The sequence below is a fragment of the Sciurus vulgaris genome (assembly GCF_902686455.1).
Source record: "Sciurus vulgaris genome assembly, chromosome: 4".
Lineage (NCBI taxonomy): Eukaryota > Metazoa > Chordata > Mammalia > Rodentia > Sciuridae > Sciurus > Sciurus vulgaris.
The window spans coordinates 132515788-132539057 of NC_136464.1; the positions used below are offsets into that span (position 1 = coordinate 132515788).

General features: G+C 35.9%; 1 protein-coding gene across 13 annotated transcripts in view; it reads left to right on the forward strand.

Annotated features, from left to right (window-relative positions):
- The window catches only part of LOC306659680 (uncharacterized protein), a 118466-nt gene that overhangs the window by 55242 nt on the left and 39954 nt on the right, over positions 1-23270 (forward strand). For 3 of the 13 annotated variants that reach the window (XR_013763375.1, XR_013763376.1, XM_079137353.1), the window contains exons 3-4: positions 9517-9597; positions 11241-11286. The exons of 3 other annotated variants lie outside the window; for them this stretch is intronic. Coding sequence is in view for 3 of the 10 variants with exons in the window: in XM_079137353.1 (XP_078993479.1) it covers positions 9517-9597; positions 11241-11286 (127 nt within the window). In the remaining 7 variants the exon portion in view is untranslated. Of the gene's footprint in view, positions 1-8539; positions 11287-14205; positions 14764-17195; positions 20278-23270 lie in introns of those variants that run through there. 7 more of the 13 variants (XR_013763378.1, XR_013763379.1, XR_013763380.1 and 4 more) reach the window with 5 other exon arrangements.

Here is a 23270-nt window from a genome sequence, read left to right on the forward strand (position 1 = left end):
AATTCTCTTAATCATATAATTTTTTCCTCTTGTCCTTCTGTATTCTTGATCTATTCCTTAAGTTTGTTGTCTACTTAATTCTCTGAAAGATTGCTTCTAATATCCTGCTCATCTTTTTATCCTGAGATTTCCTAGTCTTTCATAATGTTATATTGAATGAGTGATTTAATCTCATTACTATTTTATATCATTATAACTTTTTATTTCTTTTTCATCTAGTTGCTGGGTGTTTTTTTTTTTTTTTGTTGTTGTTGTTATTTGCCAGATCCAACCAGTTCCCATTCCATCTAAAGGTTAATGTTATCTTATTTCACAGAGTTCATGTTTTCTTTAATTTCATGGGGAGTACATATCAAGTTCCAACAAAAAAGAGTGCATTATTTTTTTTCACTTCATATAATAATTCTTTTTCAAAAGTATATTTTTATTTTGCATCATTAATCTCTGGGTATCCTCTCTCTCTCTCTCTCTCTCTCTCTTTCTCTTTACAGGTGTCAACTATGTTCACATGTGTCATACTTATTTTTCTTTGGTCTTATTTTTCTCCCCTGAATGAGCAGAGTATGTCCTAATATGATTCCTGCCTGCAAAAAGAATTGGTGGTTTCTCTTGGATTATCTTCACTTTCCATTTGACAGATTTTGGAACATCCTCAGATTTTAAACTGGTGGCAAATGTTATTGGTGTTCAGAGTCTCTGGAATTCCTGGTCCTTAGACATCCTTTATGTAATGTGGTTCAGCTGGCTTTGGAAGGATCTATTTCCTGGTCCAACTGCATTATAATGCTGAGAATTGAGGGAATAAATTTCTCGGTAATTGAAGCAGTCTTTAGTTCTTCCCTTGCCAAAAACGGTGAATAAGTAATCAACAGCCTTCCGACTGCTCTCAGATCTTTCAAGCTTAAACCTTTTCTACAGCTGCATTAAATGTCCCTGGAGGTCAAGCATCACATTTTGATGAACTTTCTATTCTAGCCACATTTTTTCATTTCCTGGCATTATTATCTTACAATAGGTAGGAAGAGTGGAACTATATTCACATGGGCGTTGATCGGAGGAGCATTGGTGGATGTTGGCAACAAGACTCTGGCTACATTAGAAAAAAAAAGCTGCAGATCCATAGATGGAATCTTCTCTTTAGTGGTCAGGCCTGCCTCCAATGAGGAATGAACAGAGGTCAGGCACTCATTTTAGCACTGAAGCAGGAGCCTGCCAGCATTAATCCTTTAGTTCTGACTCATGGAAGATACAGGGGGTGTACTTCAGGGAATTAGGGTCAGAGGCAACTAATCAAGTAGCTCAGAAGTATTTCATTAGTTTGCCAACCGGTGTTGCCCACAAACATCTCATGCATGCCTCCTACCTCAACCTAGCATCTTTCTCAGAAAAATGCTTTGCTTGTGTAGAATTACTCATGAAATAATCGATTATTTCTAGTTTCTATGGGAATAAAACATGAATCTTACTTTAAGTTTCCAAGAGTACTTTATTATGAAATGCTATGAGAGAGGTGGTGGGGGTGGGGGCCATGAAGTGCTGTTAATTATTGAATCTATTTTGCAGAGAAGGAAATAGGAACTCAAGAACTTTGTCTAAATTAACATGTCCCATGACTAGAATCTTATTTTATTTATTCTAACTCCTGCCATAGTGTAATTTTGTATGAAACATTTTTCTGTGTGCAGCCCATCTTATAAGAAATAGAACTATCACCAAAGAAATGTTGTTTAGAATCCATGGGCTTGAACTCCAACTCTGCTACTTCCTTAGCTGTCTGATCTTTTTATTAAATCAATCATCATCTCTGAATGTAGTTTTGTTCACCCATAAAACATGATATCCAGATGATCAAATAAAATAAGGGTGTGAGAAAGCTTTGAACATTCTAAACTTTAAATGCTAGTAATTTTGTATGCATGTATATTTTATATTTCCTGTGAGGTTTAAACATCTATTATGTGTGATTTAAAAATAGTGCATTGTGCTTAGTATTATAAATATTTGTTGGTTGAATGAGTACATATGGGGCTTGTCAGTCTGCTTGTTTTTTTTTTTTTTTTTTTTTTTAGTAGACTAGGTTTTGATTTTAGCACTGAAGCAAGAGCTACATTTTCAGCCCTTTATTTTTTTATTTTGAGGCAGTTGCTACTAGTTGCTTAGGACCTTACTGAATTGCTGAGGCTGACCTTGAACTTGTGATTTTCCTGCCTCAGCCTCCAAGTTGCTGGGATTAGTCATGTATCACCATGTCCAGCAGCAGCCTGCTTTTAAATGAATGAAAATAGCCTTTTCTCCCCCATGATTTTTAGATATGTTTCATGAAAACCAAAAAGAAGTATTTACATTGAGCTTTTAACAACTACATGTATATATTTTGAGTAATGTAAATGGCCTAAAGTTACTCTTGATTATTTCTTATCATTTATTATAGCTTCATTAATTAAATTAGTGCATGTTTATTTTATCTCATTAGTGTTAAGTGACAAGTTTCTTTTCTTGTATTTTTTTTTTTGTTCTTTCTTGTTTTCCTCTATTACGGTAAAAAATGCATTCTTGTATGAAATGGGGAGGAAGAAGTATCTTTTATAAAATGTCTAAATGTTCTTTTATATGTGGATTCCTGTTTGGGAGGATTACGAGAGAATTTATGGATTTCTTATATGAAAGAAAAAAATCTAAGATGGTCTAAGGCCAGAAACTAAAGCATACTCATGGTGGAAGGGTGACAGAAATTCATAGTGACCCTAGTCCCGCCAACACCATAATACTACGCGTAATGCACTATTCTTTAAATAGACCCTCACTGGTCTCACTTGTTGTCACAGTGATGGCTTTCGGGTGTTTTTTCCTCTTTACCCTTAGGGCTCCAAGGTGGGCACTTATGGTTCATCTAATTCTGCAAACCTGAACTGAGGGTCTCAGAGCATTTGCCTAGGCTTTGTTTAATGTGAAGTGATCCATTGGGAACTATGGCGCACCAGCTTCTGGTTGGGCTCAGTTTGGGCATTCCCTCTTCCATGTAGAAGAAGAAGTCCATGTCTCACCCTTGGATTGTGGTTCTGGCCAATCCTTGTCCTCTCACCCCTGTGATCTTACCCTGTGTACGTCAGAACATTGCAGCTCTAAGTAGGAAGACAATAGCATCAGCCAGACCAGAACACTTAGGAAAATAATAAGGGGTATTGTCAATACATCATCAGGATAACAAAAATAAGCTGGGTTTGTTCTAGGCAAACTTGTATGAGTAGTTTCCCAAACAATAAGAGAATCATATATAGTAATAAGCAGAAGGAAAGAAGTTGAAAAGAATTTTATTTCCTTCTAGAATAGGTAGATATTAAAATAAGTAAACTAAGCATCAAATAAGCATGTTTGGATTTTACCAGCCCTAAAAGGCATTTGGATGTTCACATTTAGAAATAATTATTTTACTCTGTCATAAAAACATGAATTTAAAACTAGAGATTTGACTTGGTGGCTATTATTTTTCAGAGGGCACATATACACACTAAAGACATTTACATTAAATTTCAGATATTTCCTTTGCAAAAATATTAGCTCATAGACTCAGAAAATATGGTTCATATTCAGAGATTTAATTCATAAAATGCTACTTCGCCACCCACATTTAGCTGTGTCTGCTAAATAGAAAGACTATTATTCCTGTTAACTGCCCTTGAAATGCATGTTTCCATCCTGGTTTATTCTTTAATGCCTACACATTTTTCCTGTTTAAATTGCTCATGGTACTTTTGAAGGAAACCTTACCTGAAGCCTAAGCAAATCATTGAAACATTCCCCTCTATTTTTCATCAAATACTTCCATTCCCTTCCTTCTTTCTTCCCCTCTACCCTACACAGACCTTTATCTGGCAGTAGAAAGAAAAACACATCTTATGAAAGCTTTGGAAAAGGATTCAATTCCTTACATCAGAGCTCCACTTCTCCTGGGACCTCATTATTTCTTTGTGGTACTTGCCCTGCAAATCAGGTCTGTCCTACTGGCCCTCCCTCCTGTTTTTTTTCAGCCCTTTGCTTCCCCAACAGATTCATCTAGATAGGTAGAATGCACTGTTTCTCCAGCTCTTGGCAATGCTGCCATAATACAATTGTATTTCTAATATTTAAAACAACTTGTAAAAAAAAAAAAAAAAAAAAACTAGCATTTTAAAAAATTTATTTTGTATGAAAAATAAACATCTATGAAGACAAAGGAGGCTGGAGCTTAAAGTATTTCTTAAGACTAGAAGATCCAGGAGGGCACATGGATTTGGGAAAGTTTGATTTTCTGTTAAGTTCAAAATAAACAAGGCAGGAAAAGAGAAGGGGGTGGGGTGGATGTCCTGACAAATGTTGCCAGCAGCCTGAAACCAAAGAACATATTTAAAAATCCTGTCTGCTCAGGTGAAAACTTGACAGGTGGCACCCAGAAGGTAGCTTGGACTTGTTCAGTGTGCCCTTCCCTGTGGCTACTGATGTTCCTTGAGTCTTTCTCCAGCAGCCAGGTCAGGGGGTGCCTGGATATAGCCCACTGTTTTAAAGCACCTGGAGGCAGTCAGGAGGCTCATTCTTCGTGAAGGATTTTTTTTTTCCTTTTTCCTTCTTGTCACTGATGGTGCGGAACCACTTCTGCTCATCATTCTCTTTTAATCTGGCCCAGTGATGAAAAAGACCTAGTGGGGCCCGCCTGGCAGGTGAAGCATCCAGATGCTAAGCTCCAGGATTAATTTTGTTGGCAGTGGCATCTGGGAGTCAGCTCCTTTCCCCTGGCTTGGCTGGCAGACAGGCTTAACCCCTCATATTCCAAAAGGCTCATTTGATATGTCAAATTAGTAGTCCAGCTCTCTTGGCAGGAAGAGCCACCCTGATGCTCTTTAAATGCAGGAATCTGTATTTAAACATCAGAGCCTCTAAGTTTTATCAGAGCCTTTGTTTCCTGGGGGAAAAAGAACAATAGTCCCTGGAGATGATAAGACTGAATGAAGTGCACGCTTTTCTAAGCAACATCTGTAGGATGTATTCAAACCAGAGGGTAACTGTCAGTGTCCCTGGAAGGAAAGGAAAGGCAGGGGCTAGGAAGAACTTCCTCACTAAGTGGGAATAATGTGAAGATGGAAATATGACTTGGGAAAACAATTAGTGCTCCCCCCACCCCTGCAGTCCCTGGACACACACACACACACACACACACACACACACACACACACCCTTCTCACCCTCTTTTTACTAGAATTTTGCTTTTGTTTCATGAAACAATCTTCTTTGCCCCCAAAATTCAAGGAAGATAATTTACAGTCTGACTCTGCCTTCATGAAATCTTGCTTCTACTGTCGCGTTTTTTTGTTGTTGTTGTGGGGAAGTTTACGACTGAGTGTCTGCAAGCAACAGTACTTTTGAAAGGGGCCCTAAATATTAAACTCATTTCAAGTGTGACTTGAGACTCAGGCAGACTGCAGGAGTGGTGACAATTTATTACTCTTCAGAAGCCCTAAAGCAGAGTAAATATAGATTTACCAGTGATAATATGAGAACAACAGATCAATTTGATTTTAAGTAAATCCTTCCCCCCAAAAGCCAAAATTTGATTAATCCATTGAAGCTTGCTGGCATCACTGGGAACTAAGTGAAACTTAGATGAGTTCCTCTTCTTAAAGAAGGAAATATTCCGAACTTTTTTGTTGGTGCAAATTGTCATGTTTTTTCAAAGATTGCTTACCCCCACTTTGTCACATGTCTAAGTTCAAAACAGTTGGAAAGCCTGAGACAATCTATTCATTATTTATGCAGAAAAAAAAATAGCATTAACCAACAGTCTCATAATGGAATTCTGAACCTCTGTATCTAGCATTGGTCTCAGTCTGTGCACAGAGATGCCTGTTTAGATCTTCCCTCAAGGACCCAGTAACCCTCATCCACTTTATTTTGCTTATATCCTAAGGATAGGAAAGCCCTACAAATTCCAGGGAGATGCTGTAATACTTGAATGTCATGAAAATCTAACTAGCACTGTGAATTTGTAGGTTGCTTTTTGCTCTAAGTGTCTCAGAGAACTTTTGAAACATTTACGGATTTTGCAAATATTTGTGATTAATGAAGATTGCATCAGTTTTCCAGGCAGGAAGACTCTGAGAAAAAGAGAGGGTGGAGGTCAATCTAGCAGAGCAGAGCCAAAAAAAAAAAAAAAAAAAAAAAAAAAAATTCAATGCCAGAGTGGACTAGACATAAAATATTCATGGTGTCAATTGATAAACAATGCATTCAAGAATTTGAGGACATAAAGGCTTTATAGACATGTGTTAATAGCAACTTCTTACATCACACTGATTGTGGAGCCCTTCTACATGTATTCTTGCATTTTTTGCTTGAAGAATTCTAGGATGAGTATTTGATCCCCATTTTCAGGTGAAGAAACTGAACATTAGGTGATCTCATGTCAACTAGGAAGCTGCTATATCTGCTCTGAGTCTGGGGCCAAGCCAGGTCTCTTGAGTCTTTGCCCAGTAATTTTTCTTCTACTTTGGGTCTTTTATGGTTTCAATATTAGGTGTCCCCCAAATCTTATGTGTGAGCCAATGCAAGAAAATTTAGAGGTGAAATGATCAGCTTATGAGAGTCTTAATCTAATTAGTGCATTAATCCTCTGAAAGGGATTAACTGACTGGTGACTATAGGCAGGTGGGTGCTGCTGGAGGAGGTGGGATCATTCGGGATGTGCCTTTGGGGTATGTGTTTTGTCCTTGTTGAGCAGAGCTCTCTTTCTTTCTCTCTCTCTGCTTCCTGGTGCCATGTTTCCAGATGTTTTCCTCCACCACACCCTTCTGCCATGATGTTCTACCTCACCTTACCCTGAGCTCCAAGGAATGGAATCTGCTCTCTAGGGACTAAGACCTCAGAAACCATCAGCCCTCCCGCACTTCAAAATTGTTATTGTCGGGTCTTTTGGTTATAGCAGCTAAAAAGGTGACTGAAACAGACCCCTATGTATAGTTAGGTAGGGGACTGAAAGACTGCTGTGTCTATTCAGAAAGTGACTGCTGGAAAGTGATCACAATGACTTTGTTAGCCAGAAAATTTTAAAATAATTTTATTGTAGATTTTATTCCCATTTCCATTCATGGATTTTTGACAGTTAATTTACTACTTTTTTTTTTTTCCAGGCCATGGCCATTATTCCACTTATTTTAAGTAATAATGATGGCAATGATATTAACTCTATAAGTCAATAGGTTGAAGAATGTCCATAAGTCTTCCTATTTAAGTCCAATTTTTATTCTAGAGAACTTGATAAGCATTCTTTTATAGGACTATTCTTGAGAATTAAGTGGGTATTTTCTGAAAGTACCATGAAGTTCTGATTCTTTTCATCTGAAAAAAAGAGAAATGATTTATGCACAACTGCATATAAATGATATGTGCAGTATATTCCTGTGTGTCCTGGAAGTTCTATTGCTTTTTAATATTGCTTAATAAAATTGAATATGAGGTTTTTTAAAGGTCTTACTTGGCTTTGCAAAATAAATAATAGGTCTAGGTGGCTTTTGTTCTGCTATAAATTTCATCATAACTTCAGGAAATTTCCCTGAATCACATTGCTGCCCACTCTTGTAGGTGAGATATGGAGTGAAGGATTTGCTTTCCTTTTAATCTCTTTGTCCTGGAATTTCTCAGGTGAGAAATGTAATTGTCGGGAAAGACTGTAGAACCGTGCTTTGACTATGACTAGGAAGGGAGTGTAGGTGAAAATGTTGACTAATGAATTTTTCCCAGTGAATTATGAGGCCTATAATCAAGCCTTATCAGCTGGCTGCTCCATCAAATCTAGTTAACTAACAATTTTCACCACTATTAATCTCTGGCTGAGGTTCAGTGCTTTGGATTAAAGCTCTGACCCATATAGAAGAAATAAAATACAGAAAGTTAGTCTACTTTGGGAAAGATTCTAACTCAAGGTACTGACAAGTCTGGGCCCTCATAGGCCAACAATTCAGCGAGATGTATAGACCCTGAATTAATTTCCAGTGACTTGTGTGCTTTGAAATCTCTACTCCACTAAGATTTGTCAGAAGTGGTAGTTAGGTTAAATTATGCTGCCTAAGTGAGAGGATAAAACTGGAGAGTAGATCCTAAAACATAACCTCCATCCTCTCCTGCTAAATCTCAGAGGGTATTGATATGCAACAGGAAAATGAAGTCATGTTATTTAGACAGTGGCTTTACCTTGCTGGCTCAGGGCATACTGAAGAGAGGTGTGTTTCTCTCAGGCTCAGGCTCAAGTGTGAATCTCCTACCTGTCTTTCAGTGTCTCCATTACATAGACCTGTTCCATAACCTTGCTCTGATATTCCCTTAATTGTGATTTCTTATTCCTCAGATCTTGCATCTCATTTTATTTTTCTCTGATGCCATTTATCCTATTTACATTCTACTATGATTTTAATTAAATGTTCTCTTTTAACTTTTAGACTTGAAGGCAAGTCCTGTGCTTCATTTATTTTTGAATACTAATAGCACTTAATCTTACATTTTATATATAATGTGTTCTCAATATGTTTGTTAAATAAATCAGTCAGTTCCTATGATAACTAAAATCTTATCATTAGCTTTCCTTCAAATAAATAACAGGATCCAACCAAACAATGCAATTAGAAAATAATCATATATCCAATGAGATATAACTACATGCATACAATTCCTTTTGAAATAGACACATTCTAGTCAAGATTTGCACATTTTAAAGACAAATTTGACTTTCCTATATGTTTTCATTTCAAAACTGAATGGAAAATCCTATGGGGGAAATGGGTTCAGAATTAAAAATTTATAGTTGGGTAATGTATTATATAGTATATTATTTATTTGGATGCCATATTTTATATTGCTTTACATTTTTTGCCCTTGTTATTGCTGTTGTTGTTTTAGTGAAGTCTTTTTGCACAAGAGAAATCTTCAACAATCATACATTTTACAGAAGAAAATAATTTTCTAATAAAATAAAATGAAAATGAAACTTTAAAAATAAACACTATGCTGAAACATGGAAACTTAATGATTTTATTAGATGAGGGAAGAGAAGTCTGATCCCACAAAAGGAAAACTCAGCTTTTATGAGGATTGAATTATTATTGCTTATTTTCTTAGTATAATTTTCTATAGTCCTAATTTAGACTCATAGTTTGTATAATTCAGTTTGGTGTGTATTATTCAATATTAATGAACTATGTGAAAACCTCAGTGGCTTACACAAAAAAGTTATTTCTCATTCATGCTACATGCCCATTATGGGTCAATTGTGGCTTTGCTCTACATTATCTTCACTGGGTACCCAGACAGATGGGATAGTCCTTATCTTGCCATTTGTTTATTTCATGTGTCAAAAGATAAGACCACCATTCAATATCTGAAAGAAAATCTTACAGCTGATTTTATTGTTTATTTAAGTGAGAGAAAACTATGTGCATCAGACACATACTTCTAAAGCAAAGTAGTGAACTGATCCTTTATGTGACTTTTGTGAAGGATGAAGTCTGGGATACCTGGCAGATTCCTGAGGTGGAAGTGTGTTGACATCAGCTGCAGAAGGGTGATTACAATTACTAGGTGAGACTGTCATTGACTGACATTCAGAAGATGTTTCTTGTGTGAGTCCTTTTCCCACTGGGCGACTTTAAGAGGCAAGAGGCTGCCACTTATTGGCTGATGTTTTTGAGCAATTCTGGGTGATTATTATTAACATGGCTATAGAATTGGCTCTGATTGATTAAACATAATTAAAGAGTTCTGGTGTTTACTTTTTACTATGATTTACACTCTTTCTGTGAAAAGGGAAGATGGTGGAACCATGTGAAGGTTTATAGCTTCTATATGAAAGTGACACTTGTCACTTTCATTCATATTTTATTGTTTAAAGAAAAAGTTTAAAGAAAAAGAGATAAGTGTACTAGCAATGGAGAGGGGAGGTACAATCCATAGTGAAGGGCAGTGAATATTTTGAAGAATAGTAGAATTTACCACCCTCGTAGAAGTTATGGTAGAAGGGAAATACAGGGCAATTATCTCAATAGAAAAAGGTAAAATGTCTCATAAAAGATATAGCTGTGCACTATTATTATATGAAAAATCCATTTTAAAAAGTTTTTAAGATCACCTTCTTATAAGTGCCTTCATTTATGGCTGACCCATAGCTCCAAAATCATGTTCACGCATATTGTAAGTTATTTATATTTTGCATATTAAATTCTATGGAGCAAAAACATTCTATAGATTTTATTTTCTATCTCACTGAGCTTATAAGAAGAAAAACATAACCCAATAAAAACAAGTCATATATAACTGCAAGATCAATCCATTGAAATACTGCTTTGGTGACATCACTTAAAATTTCATCACAGGCAATGAAAAGTTCAACTTCTCTGCATTGGCATTCCTTGTTTTGTTTAATTTTCAATCTCATAATAAGGTTATTTCTGACAATTAGTTGATTAATAAGTGCTATTATTTTCTAGTTTTGAAGAATCTTATAAAGTATTTTCACATACAGTTATTGATTTAAAATCAAGCAAATCTTCTTGCTTCTTGCTCTTGTTGTTAAAACCAAAACCAACCAAGCCAACACAGAAGCTTAGAGACATTCCGGGTTCCTATTGCATACCAGGGAGCGGACTCTGGCATTTGTCTCAGCTCTAGTGTGCTTTATTTATACTACAATCTGTTAAGCCACACAAACTGACTTGCTTGTTATTCTTCCTCGATTCCTTTTGCTTTAGTTGCTTCTTTCCTTCAATCATATTATTCCAAGGTTCATAGTGTGTCCCAAATTGTCCATCAGTGGGCAGAGGAGGCATAGCGGGTTTATCTGTGTTGGTTGGCTGGCAAGATTTGTCAATGTTGAGCAGACTTTTCCTATTAAATATCTGACCATTTGATTAAGTTTGGACACTGAGATATTTTCTTCCATTTCATTTCACAATTTTTTAAAGAAAAGTTAATATAATTTCCCCAAATGTCAAACCTTTGTCAAGCCTATAGACCCTGAAATTTATATACAAAACTAAAGATGTTTCTAGTCCTACAGATGTACATTGATAACCAAGCATATGTACGTGTATAATAGTGATGATGATATCTGACATTTATTGACCATTTATTCCTTGCCTCAGGCTGCATTTTGCATGCATTATCCTCTTTAATGCTTGTCACAATAGTACATGTGAGATATGAACTATGTAATCTCTACTTTACAGATACAGTTTGCACAGCAGTAAATGGTACACTGGGACTCAAATCCAGGTAATTTAGCTCCAGAGCCAACACTTTTAGCCCAAAGCCCTCTGTCTTTCATAGCAATAAATATGCATGTGTGTGTGCATGTGTGTGTGTGTGTGTTCCTTCACATGCTTTTTGTTACAGGGAAGATAGGGGAAAAATAGGAAGAGATAATTTTGCTTATTATCTGAGGTGTCTCAGTGCTGTGGATATGATTGGATCAGTATTTCCATGTCATCACTGGCAACTCTGATGTATAAAACTAGTATTTAACAAACTGTGTGACCGGGTTCCTAGGTTTTATCCAATATTACTCAATACCATCTTAATGGCAGCTGTATTTTTCTGACATAAAGCAACTTTCCCACCCTTTTTACCCTTGCCTTGCTCCTGAATTATGGTTGAACATTTCTCTCTGGTACACAAATTGCTGAACAATCCCATCTTTGCATGGTATGCTGCTAATATACTCCAGACTCCACTATGTGAGTTTAAATTACCCAATGCCAATAAAATACTCACTTTCCGTGTCAAACAATGTGTGGAAGAAACATGCTTCACTTCCACTTATTGGTGGACATGATGTATGGGCTCTATAAACACAGTACTTAGCATAAAAAAACATAGTTTTCAGATAAACAGACTATTTTATTATCTTCATTTTTCTTCCCTGCATATTTTTTCCTCAAAAAAATGTCTGAAATATGTTTTGTTATTGCCTCACTTGGCACTTTCAGGTTGGTTTCTTTTAGGATGAAGGGTTTTAGATTCTTAAGCAGAACAATGAAAGGAACACAGTGAAACCTGCCTCTATAACAGCCCAAGGGGATGGGCAAAGTTAGTTGCCTAGTAGAGGTGGTCTTTAACTAAAGGTCAAATAAAATTGTACTGGAAGCTTTGAGATTAGTTTCAAGTGGCTGTTTTAGGTCCGGGGCGGGGGCGACCTTGTGAGAACTGGAGAGAAAAAGTAATATTCTAAACCTAAGGCTCTCTGCTCCCTTTTCTTCTTTTAAGAAATATGAAATACTGCCTTGTCTAAGATTTTTTTCTCTTCCTTAAACAGAAGTGTGAATGAGTATTTATTGTCTAAAAGTTCGTTATGAAGAATGGCAGAATGTAACCCCCATGTTGGAATAGGATTATTTTGAATTAAAGGCACTTGAAAAATAGCAGATGTGACAAGGACATTTTAATCTCCCCTTTTCTTTCCAAAAACAGGAGATAAAAACTCCCATGTGAAAGATGCCCTTTCTGTACTAGGAGAAAAACCGAACAAAACATTGTTCCACAGGGAATCATAGCCAAGAGATTTCGTGAAAACAAATCTTATTTAAATAATTTTTATCTTTCTTGAGCTTCCACACATAATTTATTTTTTCCACGATTACCTCTAAGGTGGTTGAGTTTTGTCACTTCTTTGGGTCATTTCCATGTGAGGAATTCCACTTCATATAAAACTCATATTTTTCTCCTATTAGTGTATCTTATGTCAATTTAATTCTGATGTGCAGCATGAACCCTAAAAATGTAGACGTAGAGCTTTGCTTCACCTATAGTAAAAAATTTGGAAAAAGCTGAAGGGTGAATCCTAAGGCTGCTTTAACACATTAGGCAAGCTGTATGTCCTCAAACAACAGAAACATCTTCTCCCACAGTTCTGGAAGCTGGGCGTCCAAAACTTATCCACAGTGCTATGCTCTATCTGAAGGCTTTAGAGAATGAGACTTTGCTTCTTTCTGGCTTCTAGTGGTGTCTGGGAATGTCCAGCATTCCTAGGCTTGTAGGTGCATCACTCCGATTTGCCTCCACAGTCAGAGTGCTTTCTTCCCCGTGATCAGAGTCCACAGTTTCTTTTTCTTACAAGGATATTAGTCCTTAGATGAGTGCCCATTCATATCCAGTGTGATCTCATCTTAACTTGATCATACCCATAAAGACCCTTTTTCCAATAAGGTCATATTCTCAGGTATTGTAGGTTAGGACTTGAACAATATCTTTTGCATTAGGCAATACTACCCACTTCAAGGGGCAAGGCATAGTGGGAAAAGCACTAGACTTGGAACAAAGGTACTACCAGGTACTGACTTGGTGAGAGAGGATAGTGCTTAGTTCTCTTCATTTCCTTCAGCTCCTCTGCCCATTGTTTTTAGGTGGACAATTGAGGTTTCTTTAAATCTCTTGTAAAATGCTAAGCAAATGCAGCCTTCTGAAAAGCTGTCTAGATTATCTTCCCAACCAGCCTGTCAATCCCAGACCCCTGGGAGTGTGGAATTTATGGAGCCACTGACTTGAGATAACTTGAGTTAGTTGTGAATTCCACCACTTACCATGTTCCTTTGAGTCCTTGACCTTAACCCTTTCAAAGGTCTATCTGATGAGTATTACAGCTCTATCTACCCAGATTGAATGACAAAATGATATTTAATAATAAAAAGATGAGAGTGAGAATATTTCTTTTGTCCCAGAATTAGCAACTATATCCCATGGAGTCTAAGAAATACTAATATAAAGTATATTGTTTAAAACAGAACAACAAAATTGGAACCACTTTCTGCAAGCTTTGAATCTGTACTGCTGTTTCGAATCACTGCCAACATAATGCCTCATAATTCCCAGTCTCTTGCCCTTCTCACACATCATGAAATCAGAGGATTGAGGAAGGAAATGGGAGGGAGTCAAAGAGTTGTTGAATGCTACATCTTTAACCTATTGAGGAGTGCTGTCACTTTTCTATTCTTTCTGGAACGGCTTATGATGTGAACCACTGGTAGAAATTGAGCAGTTTGGAAAACTCCATGCTGTGGGAACAACACAGTCAGTAGTTCACATGGAGGGCAGCAGAGACCAGTCAGTGTGAGCTGGAGAACAGTGAGAGCCAACACAGGACATAGCCAAGGGAAGAGACTTTAGCCCCTTCACATCCTTTTTCTGTGTCTCCAACAGAAGAAGCCAGAAAACATGATCAAGGACATAAAGATTGGATCATTTTCACTCCCAATTCCAAGCCCCAGGTTGGTTGTAGAGCAAAAGTAAAATTTGAGAGTGGAGTTTAAACTACCCTGGAGTTTTATGGCTGACAGTGACTACGGTTCTATGGGATCTGCCTGTAATATCCTTAATGAACAGAAAAGCTGTGATAGGGAATGGAGAAAAATAAAACTTTCAAGTGCCTAAGTTGAAATTGTTCAATAAAATGTCTGTAAATAGCTATAAACACTATACATTTGCATCTGTGTTTTACAGTTTATGGAAAAAATTTCAACATGTTAGTGGATATTTGCGAATAAAAGTACATAGCATTAAATGTTTTGTAAACTGTAGTTCTAGGAAAATGAAGTGTTCTAAAAATTATATTTTCAAGTATTTGTTTCCATGTATAACCTTGTTTTGAAAGCAGTGTTACTAAATATTTAAAACTACCTTCATTTGCTCCAATAATTGCATGATTCTCTTCTTACTTTCTAGGATACTCCTCCATGACTGATTACAATCTACAAAAACGTGAGAATTCTTGACTTTCTGTCAAATTAATGTTATTCATATAAGTTACTGTATTTCAAACCTTAGAGTCAATTATCAATCCAGAAATATTCAATTTTGTTGACAGATGAAATTATTGAATATTTGCATAATATGCACTTTGCTGAATTTTCACGTCTTATCTGTGCATACTCTGTATTGGTTCTGTGCTGCTCTTACATGTATTTTGCTCTCTGTGTTAGGGTTCTCCAGAGAAACAAATCCACTAACGTGCACATACATACAGAGATTTATTTTATGGCTCATGCAATTATGGAGACTGGCAAATACAAAATGTTCAGGTTGGGCTACCATGGTGGAGTTGATACTGTTTGTCTGAAAGCCCTGCTGTCTATCTTCAAAGTCCCTCTTGTTTGAGGTGGCCAGTCTCTTGTTCTGTTTAGGCTTTCCACTGATCAGATGAGGATCATACTGTGGAGAGCAAACTGTTTTGCTCTAAGTCTCTGATGGAATGGAATGTCAATCTGATCTAGGCATGGTGATCCAGCCAGGTCAATATATAAAATCATACTGTTGTGTGTGTGCATGTACATGTGTGTGTGTATTTCTAGTTTGGGTATTAGATTTCATAGAAGTTGCATAGGTCCATCAATCAGCTTCCTCCAAAAGCTTTTAGAGTGATTTCTTTGACCTCCTATTTTTCCCCTTGAATTAAAGATCTAACTATTCTTCAGTAATGTTTCTAGAGCTGATGGAGTAAAATTTTAATATCCTACTCTTTGTACTTACCCTTACCTGGATTCCTTCACTTTTTCATTGTATATTAATCTATATGGATAAAACTTATGTATTTTACTTTCATATCTAGAATTATTATGTTCAAAACTTTTAAATAGTTATTTGATTTTAGAAGATGTATCCTCCATGACTGTGTTACTCTTCTATAATTCTATACCTGGATTTTCTTTCTCATATAGCAAAGACTTAGTATTGTGGTCTCCTCCTGGGAGTTATTCACCCTCTATTCACAGACTCACCATGGCGTATAGCTAATTTAATACATCTTATCTTTGTGTTCTAGTTCCATAGTCTTAGCTCTTACTATGTATCTGAACTAACACGGAACTCTTTACATGTAGTGTTGAATTCATCACTACTCCTTCCACCTTCCACTCGCTCCTCACTCCTTAAACTTTCTTTATTTTTCTTTTACTCTTTCTGAGTAGATCACAATAGCTTGTCTTCCTTCTTTCCCTCCTTGCATTACTTCCATATAACAGTAGGCATTTTACCAATTACTGTGCTATAACTGTTAATCTCCAATCCAATGGATATGACTTGGTTTATTTTCTTAAAATTCTATTTGCCTCACAATAAATCATTGGTTGCATGGAATATCATTTTTTTCCTCCATGAAATGTATTCTCTACATGAAAAGGACTAAAACCTGACATTCAAAGTCCTCCATATTCTGATACATTTAGCTCTTCAAGTTGATATTCTAATAAACCAACCATCTGTTCCAGCAAGGATGATTTAGTTACTCTCAACTTAAGTAATTTGCTGGTGTTTGACTTCTTTGTCCAGTATGTTTCTGCCTGCCCCATCCTTCCTTCCTCATTGCTCATTTAGGTTCTAGCTGACTTCAAATCTCAGATGGGCTCTGATTTCTTAAGGGTGCTCTTCTCTAATTACTCCCAGTTGCTGTAAAAAATTGAGCCTCTTAGTCATCAGATTTTTCATTAAGTGAAGATGATGTCTAGCAACTAATTATTTATAACCTACTTGTTCTTTGAGAAGGATTTAGAGACACTTCCTACATGTATATTTTTACATCTTGCAATGCAATCTGACAAATGCGCTCTCATTTGATCTTCACAACAACCCTGCCAAGGGAGGCGAGACAGATATTAATTGTGGTTGAAAATGAGAATAGAGAGGTTCAGGGAGATCAGGACTCAAAGAATTCACAAACAGCTTCAGGTCCTATGACCAGTAATGACAGATCTTGAGCATAGGTCTTTTGGCACTCTTTGCCAAGCTGCTACTATATACCTCAGGTCTGGTGCACAGATTAAACTACTGATGTATGCACCTGAAAACATTTTATAATTTGCACAGAATTAGGCCACTAAAGTTTTAAATTTATATTTTTGTATGTTCTTTATTTCAGCATCTGGGACCATGTTTTACATTCTTAGTATTGCTTTGTTCAACACATACTTACTTTAAAATTATTATGTGCTGTATAGGTACCAGTATCTGAGGATATAATAATAAAAATTTATGGTCTTAGTGTTTCAGACTTTATAGTCAAGTGGAAAGACAGGTAAGAAAAAGACAGATACAACACTCATGAGAGAGGGATGGGTAACTGTGGGTGGGAGATGAATGGGACTACATTTTTGTTAATTTTTTTTTGTCCTCTGAAAGATTATAAACTTTATTTTCAGGAAAAAGAACAGAAAATAGGAGTGGCAGATAAAGAAAGTAAAGAAGGAAAGAAAAACATTTACTCAAAGCAGAAAGACCCTAACATAATGAAAATGTCATTTTATGTACTTGGTTCTCTGAAATATTTAATCATTACAAACTATTGGGCAATATTGTGATTGTCACTGCAACTGAAAGCTAGAGAAGTTAATGAACTTTCTCAATGTCATCCAAATAGTGTTGAGTTTGAGTAGTGATGATAAACTATTTCACTGAATCAAAGACAAGTTACAAATGAATTACCTAAACATTTTGTTAAAAGGAAACAAAAACAGGTTTTCTCCTTCATATTTCTCTTTTTTTAAACATAATATGATAGTATTGGAATACAGTCTAAAGTCCGTTTCTGCACAACGTAACTTAGGTTGAATGAGAAAAAGACATACATTTTAACAAACACAAAAAAGAATGCGGAGAAGCTTCATTTTGTAATATTACTAGTTTAGAATACTTTGAGAACTTCTGCATGATTATCAAACCTTACTTATTCTACTTTCAGAGTTCAACCAGCCATTGATAATTAAATAATAAGCCAGATTTTTGCTAATAATATATCTTTGCTGTGTTCAGTTGCCACCAACAGCAGTCTGATGAAGTAGAAAGAGGACGATGGATCTGAAATATAAAGATATCCACAGTAGGATTAGCTGGGTGGTGATGTTCACCTGCAAAATTACATATTAGATCTCTGTACTCTGTCAAATATTTAAGTAACAAATCAAGCAAGAGAGCCTTTGTCAGCCTCTTATTTGGAACCAGATGTACCCTAGAACTTTTATCACCATCTGCATCTTTAATCTTAGATATGAAAACATCATATTAATTATAACTGTGCCATTAATTATAGCTGATTGTTTAGGACGTGAGATGGCGAATATATCTTTTGGTGCAGGTGGTCTGATTCTTTGTAGAACTATTGCATTTGTGGCAAGCTGGACAATTTATCTGTGATTTATCTTGAATGAAATTTATTTGATTGAGAAAGTATATAGATACTTCAATCATTAGAAAAATCACAATCCTTTTTATTGTGGTAATTTTTCTTTTTATAATAAATTCTTTCTTACACAAGAAAAATGACTTTTCTGTAATTGGTTTCTACTATACTTTATTCTTTTGTGCATACACCTATCTTCTTATCTGCATGTCTTAAGATTTAAGGCTGCAGGATTGGCTCTAGTTCATGGTAGTATTTGTGATGCAGTACGGATTGAATTAAAATCCTTTGAATTCATTTAGACTGTGACATTTTATGGCAGATTAATTAAAATGATTCGTAGTTACTTTGGCCTCAGTGGGAGAAGTGAAGAAGTTTTTTATGTGAAATTCTCTCTTTGGTTTCCTTTACTTCCTGCCTGATTATTTTAGCAATCCCTACATTATTATGTTTCCACTACAAGTTGTTTAACAATAATATTTGGGTTGCATACATAGGTGATCTTGCGTTTGCAGAAAAAAAATCAAATCCCTTGCAATACCAGGTTTGGGGAACCCAATACCTAGTCTTCAAAAGCAGAATATCACAAATGTAGCATGAGGCTGCTGTTGTGATTTGTTCCAGCAATGCTTTAGCCAGGCCTATTTTAAAAATAAAAAGTAGAGAATGCCTTTCCCGCTGTACCAAGTTGCCAAGAAAGTGACTCCCAGGAGCAATTTCAAGACAGGTCAAATCCATGGCATGTGACATAAAGTTCAACTGTCTGATCTCAGATTGTTGACTTTTTCACATATCTAAACCAGGAAGTGACCATCTCCTATTTCATGAGTTGTGAACATTTTCACTTCCATGTAATCATTTTCAAAGGTTTTGTCTGTTTTTGGCAATGTAATCAGAATGTGAAATATATGTAACAAAATACTTAAATGAGATGAATAAAAAATTAACACAATTACTTCTATAGCTGACTTTTTAGTTGGTTGTGTACTAATTATTTCTTCTTATTTCTCCCCTCTCTATATTTCTGCTCCAGTTTGATTATTACTAAGTTCATTGTGGCAGAAAACTAAAGTTAGCTAATACTCATACATGTTAATGGTTCTAATTAAAGTGTGCTAAGAATGAGGAAATAGTCTTAGAGCTGAAGGAAAATTTAGAAAACATACAATTTAGTTCCCTCATTTATATATGAAATTTTAGATTTAGGTGTTGAATAAATATAAAATACCATGAAAGAGATCAACTTGGCAAACATTTAATAAGCATTGATTAAAATAATATTTGATATCATATGGAGTTTTGTAGCATGGAATTTTCATTTACAATATCTCTAACAAAAATTGAGTGTTGAATAGTGAATTTGGAAAGTCTTATAATGCTCATTTTAAGAGTCATTATTACTCTTAATTCACATAGAACTACTATTCATAATAGTTATACCATTTGTTTAGTTTTTAAATGTTTTGGTGGGTGCTAGAATTCCGGTTCTGTGATTCTAATCCAAATTTTTTTTCTTCACATTACATTTAACTTATGATAATAAAATTATTAACATGTACTTTGGAATTATATTTGATTGAATTTTATCTTATGTTTATACTTTTCAAAAAAAGGTAAACATTCATAAACAGACACTCATGTATAGAGTTGCCAACTGACTGTATTTCAGCATCTTCAAACAAATATTTAAATATTAATATTTAAATATTACATTTATATTTACAAATAAATAAATATTTATTATGCACCATAACTCTTTAGGATGGTTTGGATATATTTATTTTAGTTATTATTATATACTCTATAATACCTTTCCCCAGGACTACAGAGCAGGGGTTCTATAAAGCCATAGACAAACTGATCTTAAATTTTCAAAAACCACTGGCCTGGGAAAACATCAGTTCTCTCTTAGTTCCTTGTGCTGTTGGGAGCTGCAAGAGGAGACAGTCCATTCTTGTGATTATTGTACAGTGGCTCGTCGGGTGACTCTGGGCTGCAGCATTCCATATGCTAGATCTTTCATGGGGTTTATCTGGTTCTTAGGTGACTTTCACTGTTCGGTTTTCAGACCTGGTAACCCTGGTGAAATGTGTCCATTGTGTCCATAGATTGTATTGTTAAAAGAAAAGTACACAATAAATAGAATTTATTTGAGCAAAGTGATTAAATGGGCAGAACTCAAAACTGAAAATGATTCAGACACCTTCATTCCAGCAGTGTGAGCAATGGGCTTCTATGGGCTGAACACAGAAGCAAAGTAAAGAATCTCCTTGACTGGCAGCTGGTGGGCCTTGGTCTTACTTTGGTATTGCCTGATGGGAGGTCCCAAGTTCTATAACCAATGGGCTAGTCAGCTGTCTGCGATTGGCTGTGGCTCCAGTCAAAGTTCATCCATGTTTGCATAGCAAAAGGAACAATCAATAGAATAGAGACAACTGAAGGAATGGGAGAAAATACTAGTAAACCATGTATCTGATAAGGGCTTCCTATCCAAAATACATAGGAACTCAAATTTGAGTTATCAATGTCAAGAAAACAAATAATGTGGTTCAAATTGGGCAAAAAGACCTGACTGGAAAGTTCTGAAAAGAAGATGTAAAAATAGCTTTCAGGTCTATGAAAAAGTGTACAAGATCATGAATCATCAGTGAAATACAAATTAAACCACAAATATCACCTCAAACATTTAAAGTATTATCAATAAATATGAATTAGAATGAGTGTTGGTGAGGATGTGGAGAAAAGGGAACACCTGTATATTGTTGGTAAAAAGTAAATTGGTGCAGTCATTATAGAAAAAAGTACTGAGATTTCTCAACAAATTATAAATAGAATTACTATGTGATTCAGCAATTTCACTACTGGATATATATCCAAAGAAGATGAAATCAGTATTTAAAAGAGACTCCTATGTCCATTGTAGCATTATTCACAATAGCTAAGATATGGCATAAAACTAAGTATCCATCAATGGTTGAATGAATAAATAAAATGTCACACACACACACACACACACACACACACAATGTAATACTCTTCAGTCTTAAAAAAAAGGAAATTATAACATTTGGAGCAACATGCCTGAATATGGAAGACTTTAATAATAACTCATAATTTATAAATAAGCCAATTGCAGAAAGACAAATATTGCATAATTTCACTTATATTTGGAATGTAAAAATGTTAATCTGGTAGTTGAGGTTGTAATGGTGGTCACCAAGGGCTGTATGGGGCAGGTGGAAGAGAGAGAGTAGAGAAACTTTGTTCCAAAAATATAAAATACCAGTTGGATAGTAGAAATAAGTTTAAGTAGATCTCAAGTGTTCTCATAAAGAAATAAATATGGGACATAATGTATATGTTAATTAGCTCAATTGAACCTCTTTATAATATATGCCTATTTTAAAACAACATGTTATACTTGATAAACATATACCATTTTTATTTATCAATTTGAAAAATTAGTTAGAAGGAATGATCCTGATAAGCTTGGCTTGCTTAAGAAAGGGTTTTGGGTACAGAAATAATCAGCCTCCTTTTTATTTTGTTTTACCATTTTATGTCCTACAACCTCTTGCTTGTTTTGCTTTAGCACTATATATCCTACAACCTCTTGTTTCCAGGCTTCTCTAACTCCAGCTGGTGACTGGAGTTTTGGCTTATGTCCCAAATACCTAATACAATCTCCTTATGAGTCATCTCAAATTCATGAGCTCTTGTGTGCTAAGTTTGGGGGGATGTAAACTCTTCCAATGCAGCAAGTCTCTCAGCTTTACTGTCTTTTTCCTGACCATTTTCTGGTCACATTAGGTATATTTGCTGCTCAATCATTTCATCACCCTCAGAAGACAGGTAGCAGTATCCAGTTTGAATGGTGATGAATTGGGTTCCATAATGGAAGAAATAAATGTTCTACAACTACCAACCTCACCTCATGGAGGAAAAGGGAAGACATAGTTATTATCTCATGGCTTAAATCTCCTCGGGAAGGCAGCCCTCCCTTCCTGGCAGGAAAATTTACTTTTTTGGAGACTTATTTAAACTGTGAAACTCAAGGATCATGAATCAAGCTTCCTTTGAACAGGACTGTACAGAAATCAGCATTTTTTTTTTTTTTTGACTGAGCCATTTCAACAGCTATCCCTGCATTAGTTAGTAAGCCCTTGGGGACCAGAAAGTCATCTCGTCCTGGTACTTTATTTACCAAGTACTCACTGTTTAGAAGAATAGATAACTGATAGATGTACATTATGTGTACCATGAAGTATATATTATATTGCTAGTTTTGACAATCATGCCTAATGAAATGATTATGTGATATTATAAGATACTTGGTGATAGTATGTAAAGCTTAGGTCTAGACCTTGAGAAGAGTTGATATCTGTTACAGAGACTGCTCTCAAAAAGTCTAGTAATAAAATTAATTCTAAATTTTTGTTAAAAATGTGAAGACCTCAGGATCTTCCCGTAGGTGAATCAGAATGGGAAGCAGCATCCAGGAATCTGCATTTCAAACAAATATCAGATGTGATTCTCATGCATATGAATTTTGAGAATCGCTGATATTGGCATGAAGGAGCTACTGATGAATTTCGAATGAGTACAATAGTATAGAAGTAACTATTTTTCTATGTCAAGTTAGTCTGGAAGATGGACTGGCAGGAAAAGAGAGGCTTGATGGCCCGATGGAAGTTCCCAGGTGGGGAACCTTGAATTGTCCAAGTGAGGAGGTAGATTTGTTGGTGCCAGCAGGAAAGCAATGAAGAGATGAGAACAAGAAGCACGAGGAGTTACCATGTGATCACAACACAGGAGAAGGGGCTTAAGTGATTCCAAGCTATTAAGATGATGGGAAAACTGCACCCCTCCCTTCTCAGGGAACATAACTGCAGAGAAGAGTGGCAGCTGCTGCCTGTGAATCCATGCTGATCTGTAGGAGGCTTCACATCCCACACCAGTGAGTCATGCTCTGGGAATACGTGTACCCACAAAAAATTTGAGCTCTGCTCTGCGTGTGTGGTATCTCTGTACCCTACTCCCAATGCAAAAGCAACTTAGACAAGTAGGTGAAGCTCAGTCATGCTAATGCTGCTGTGTT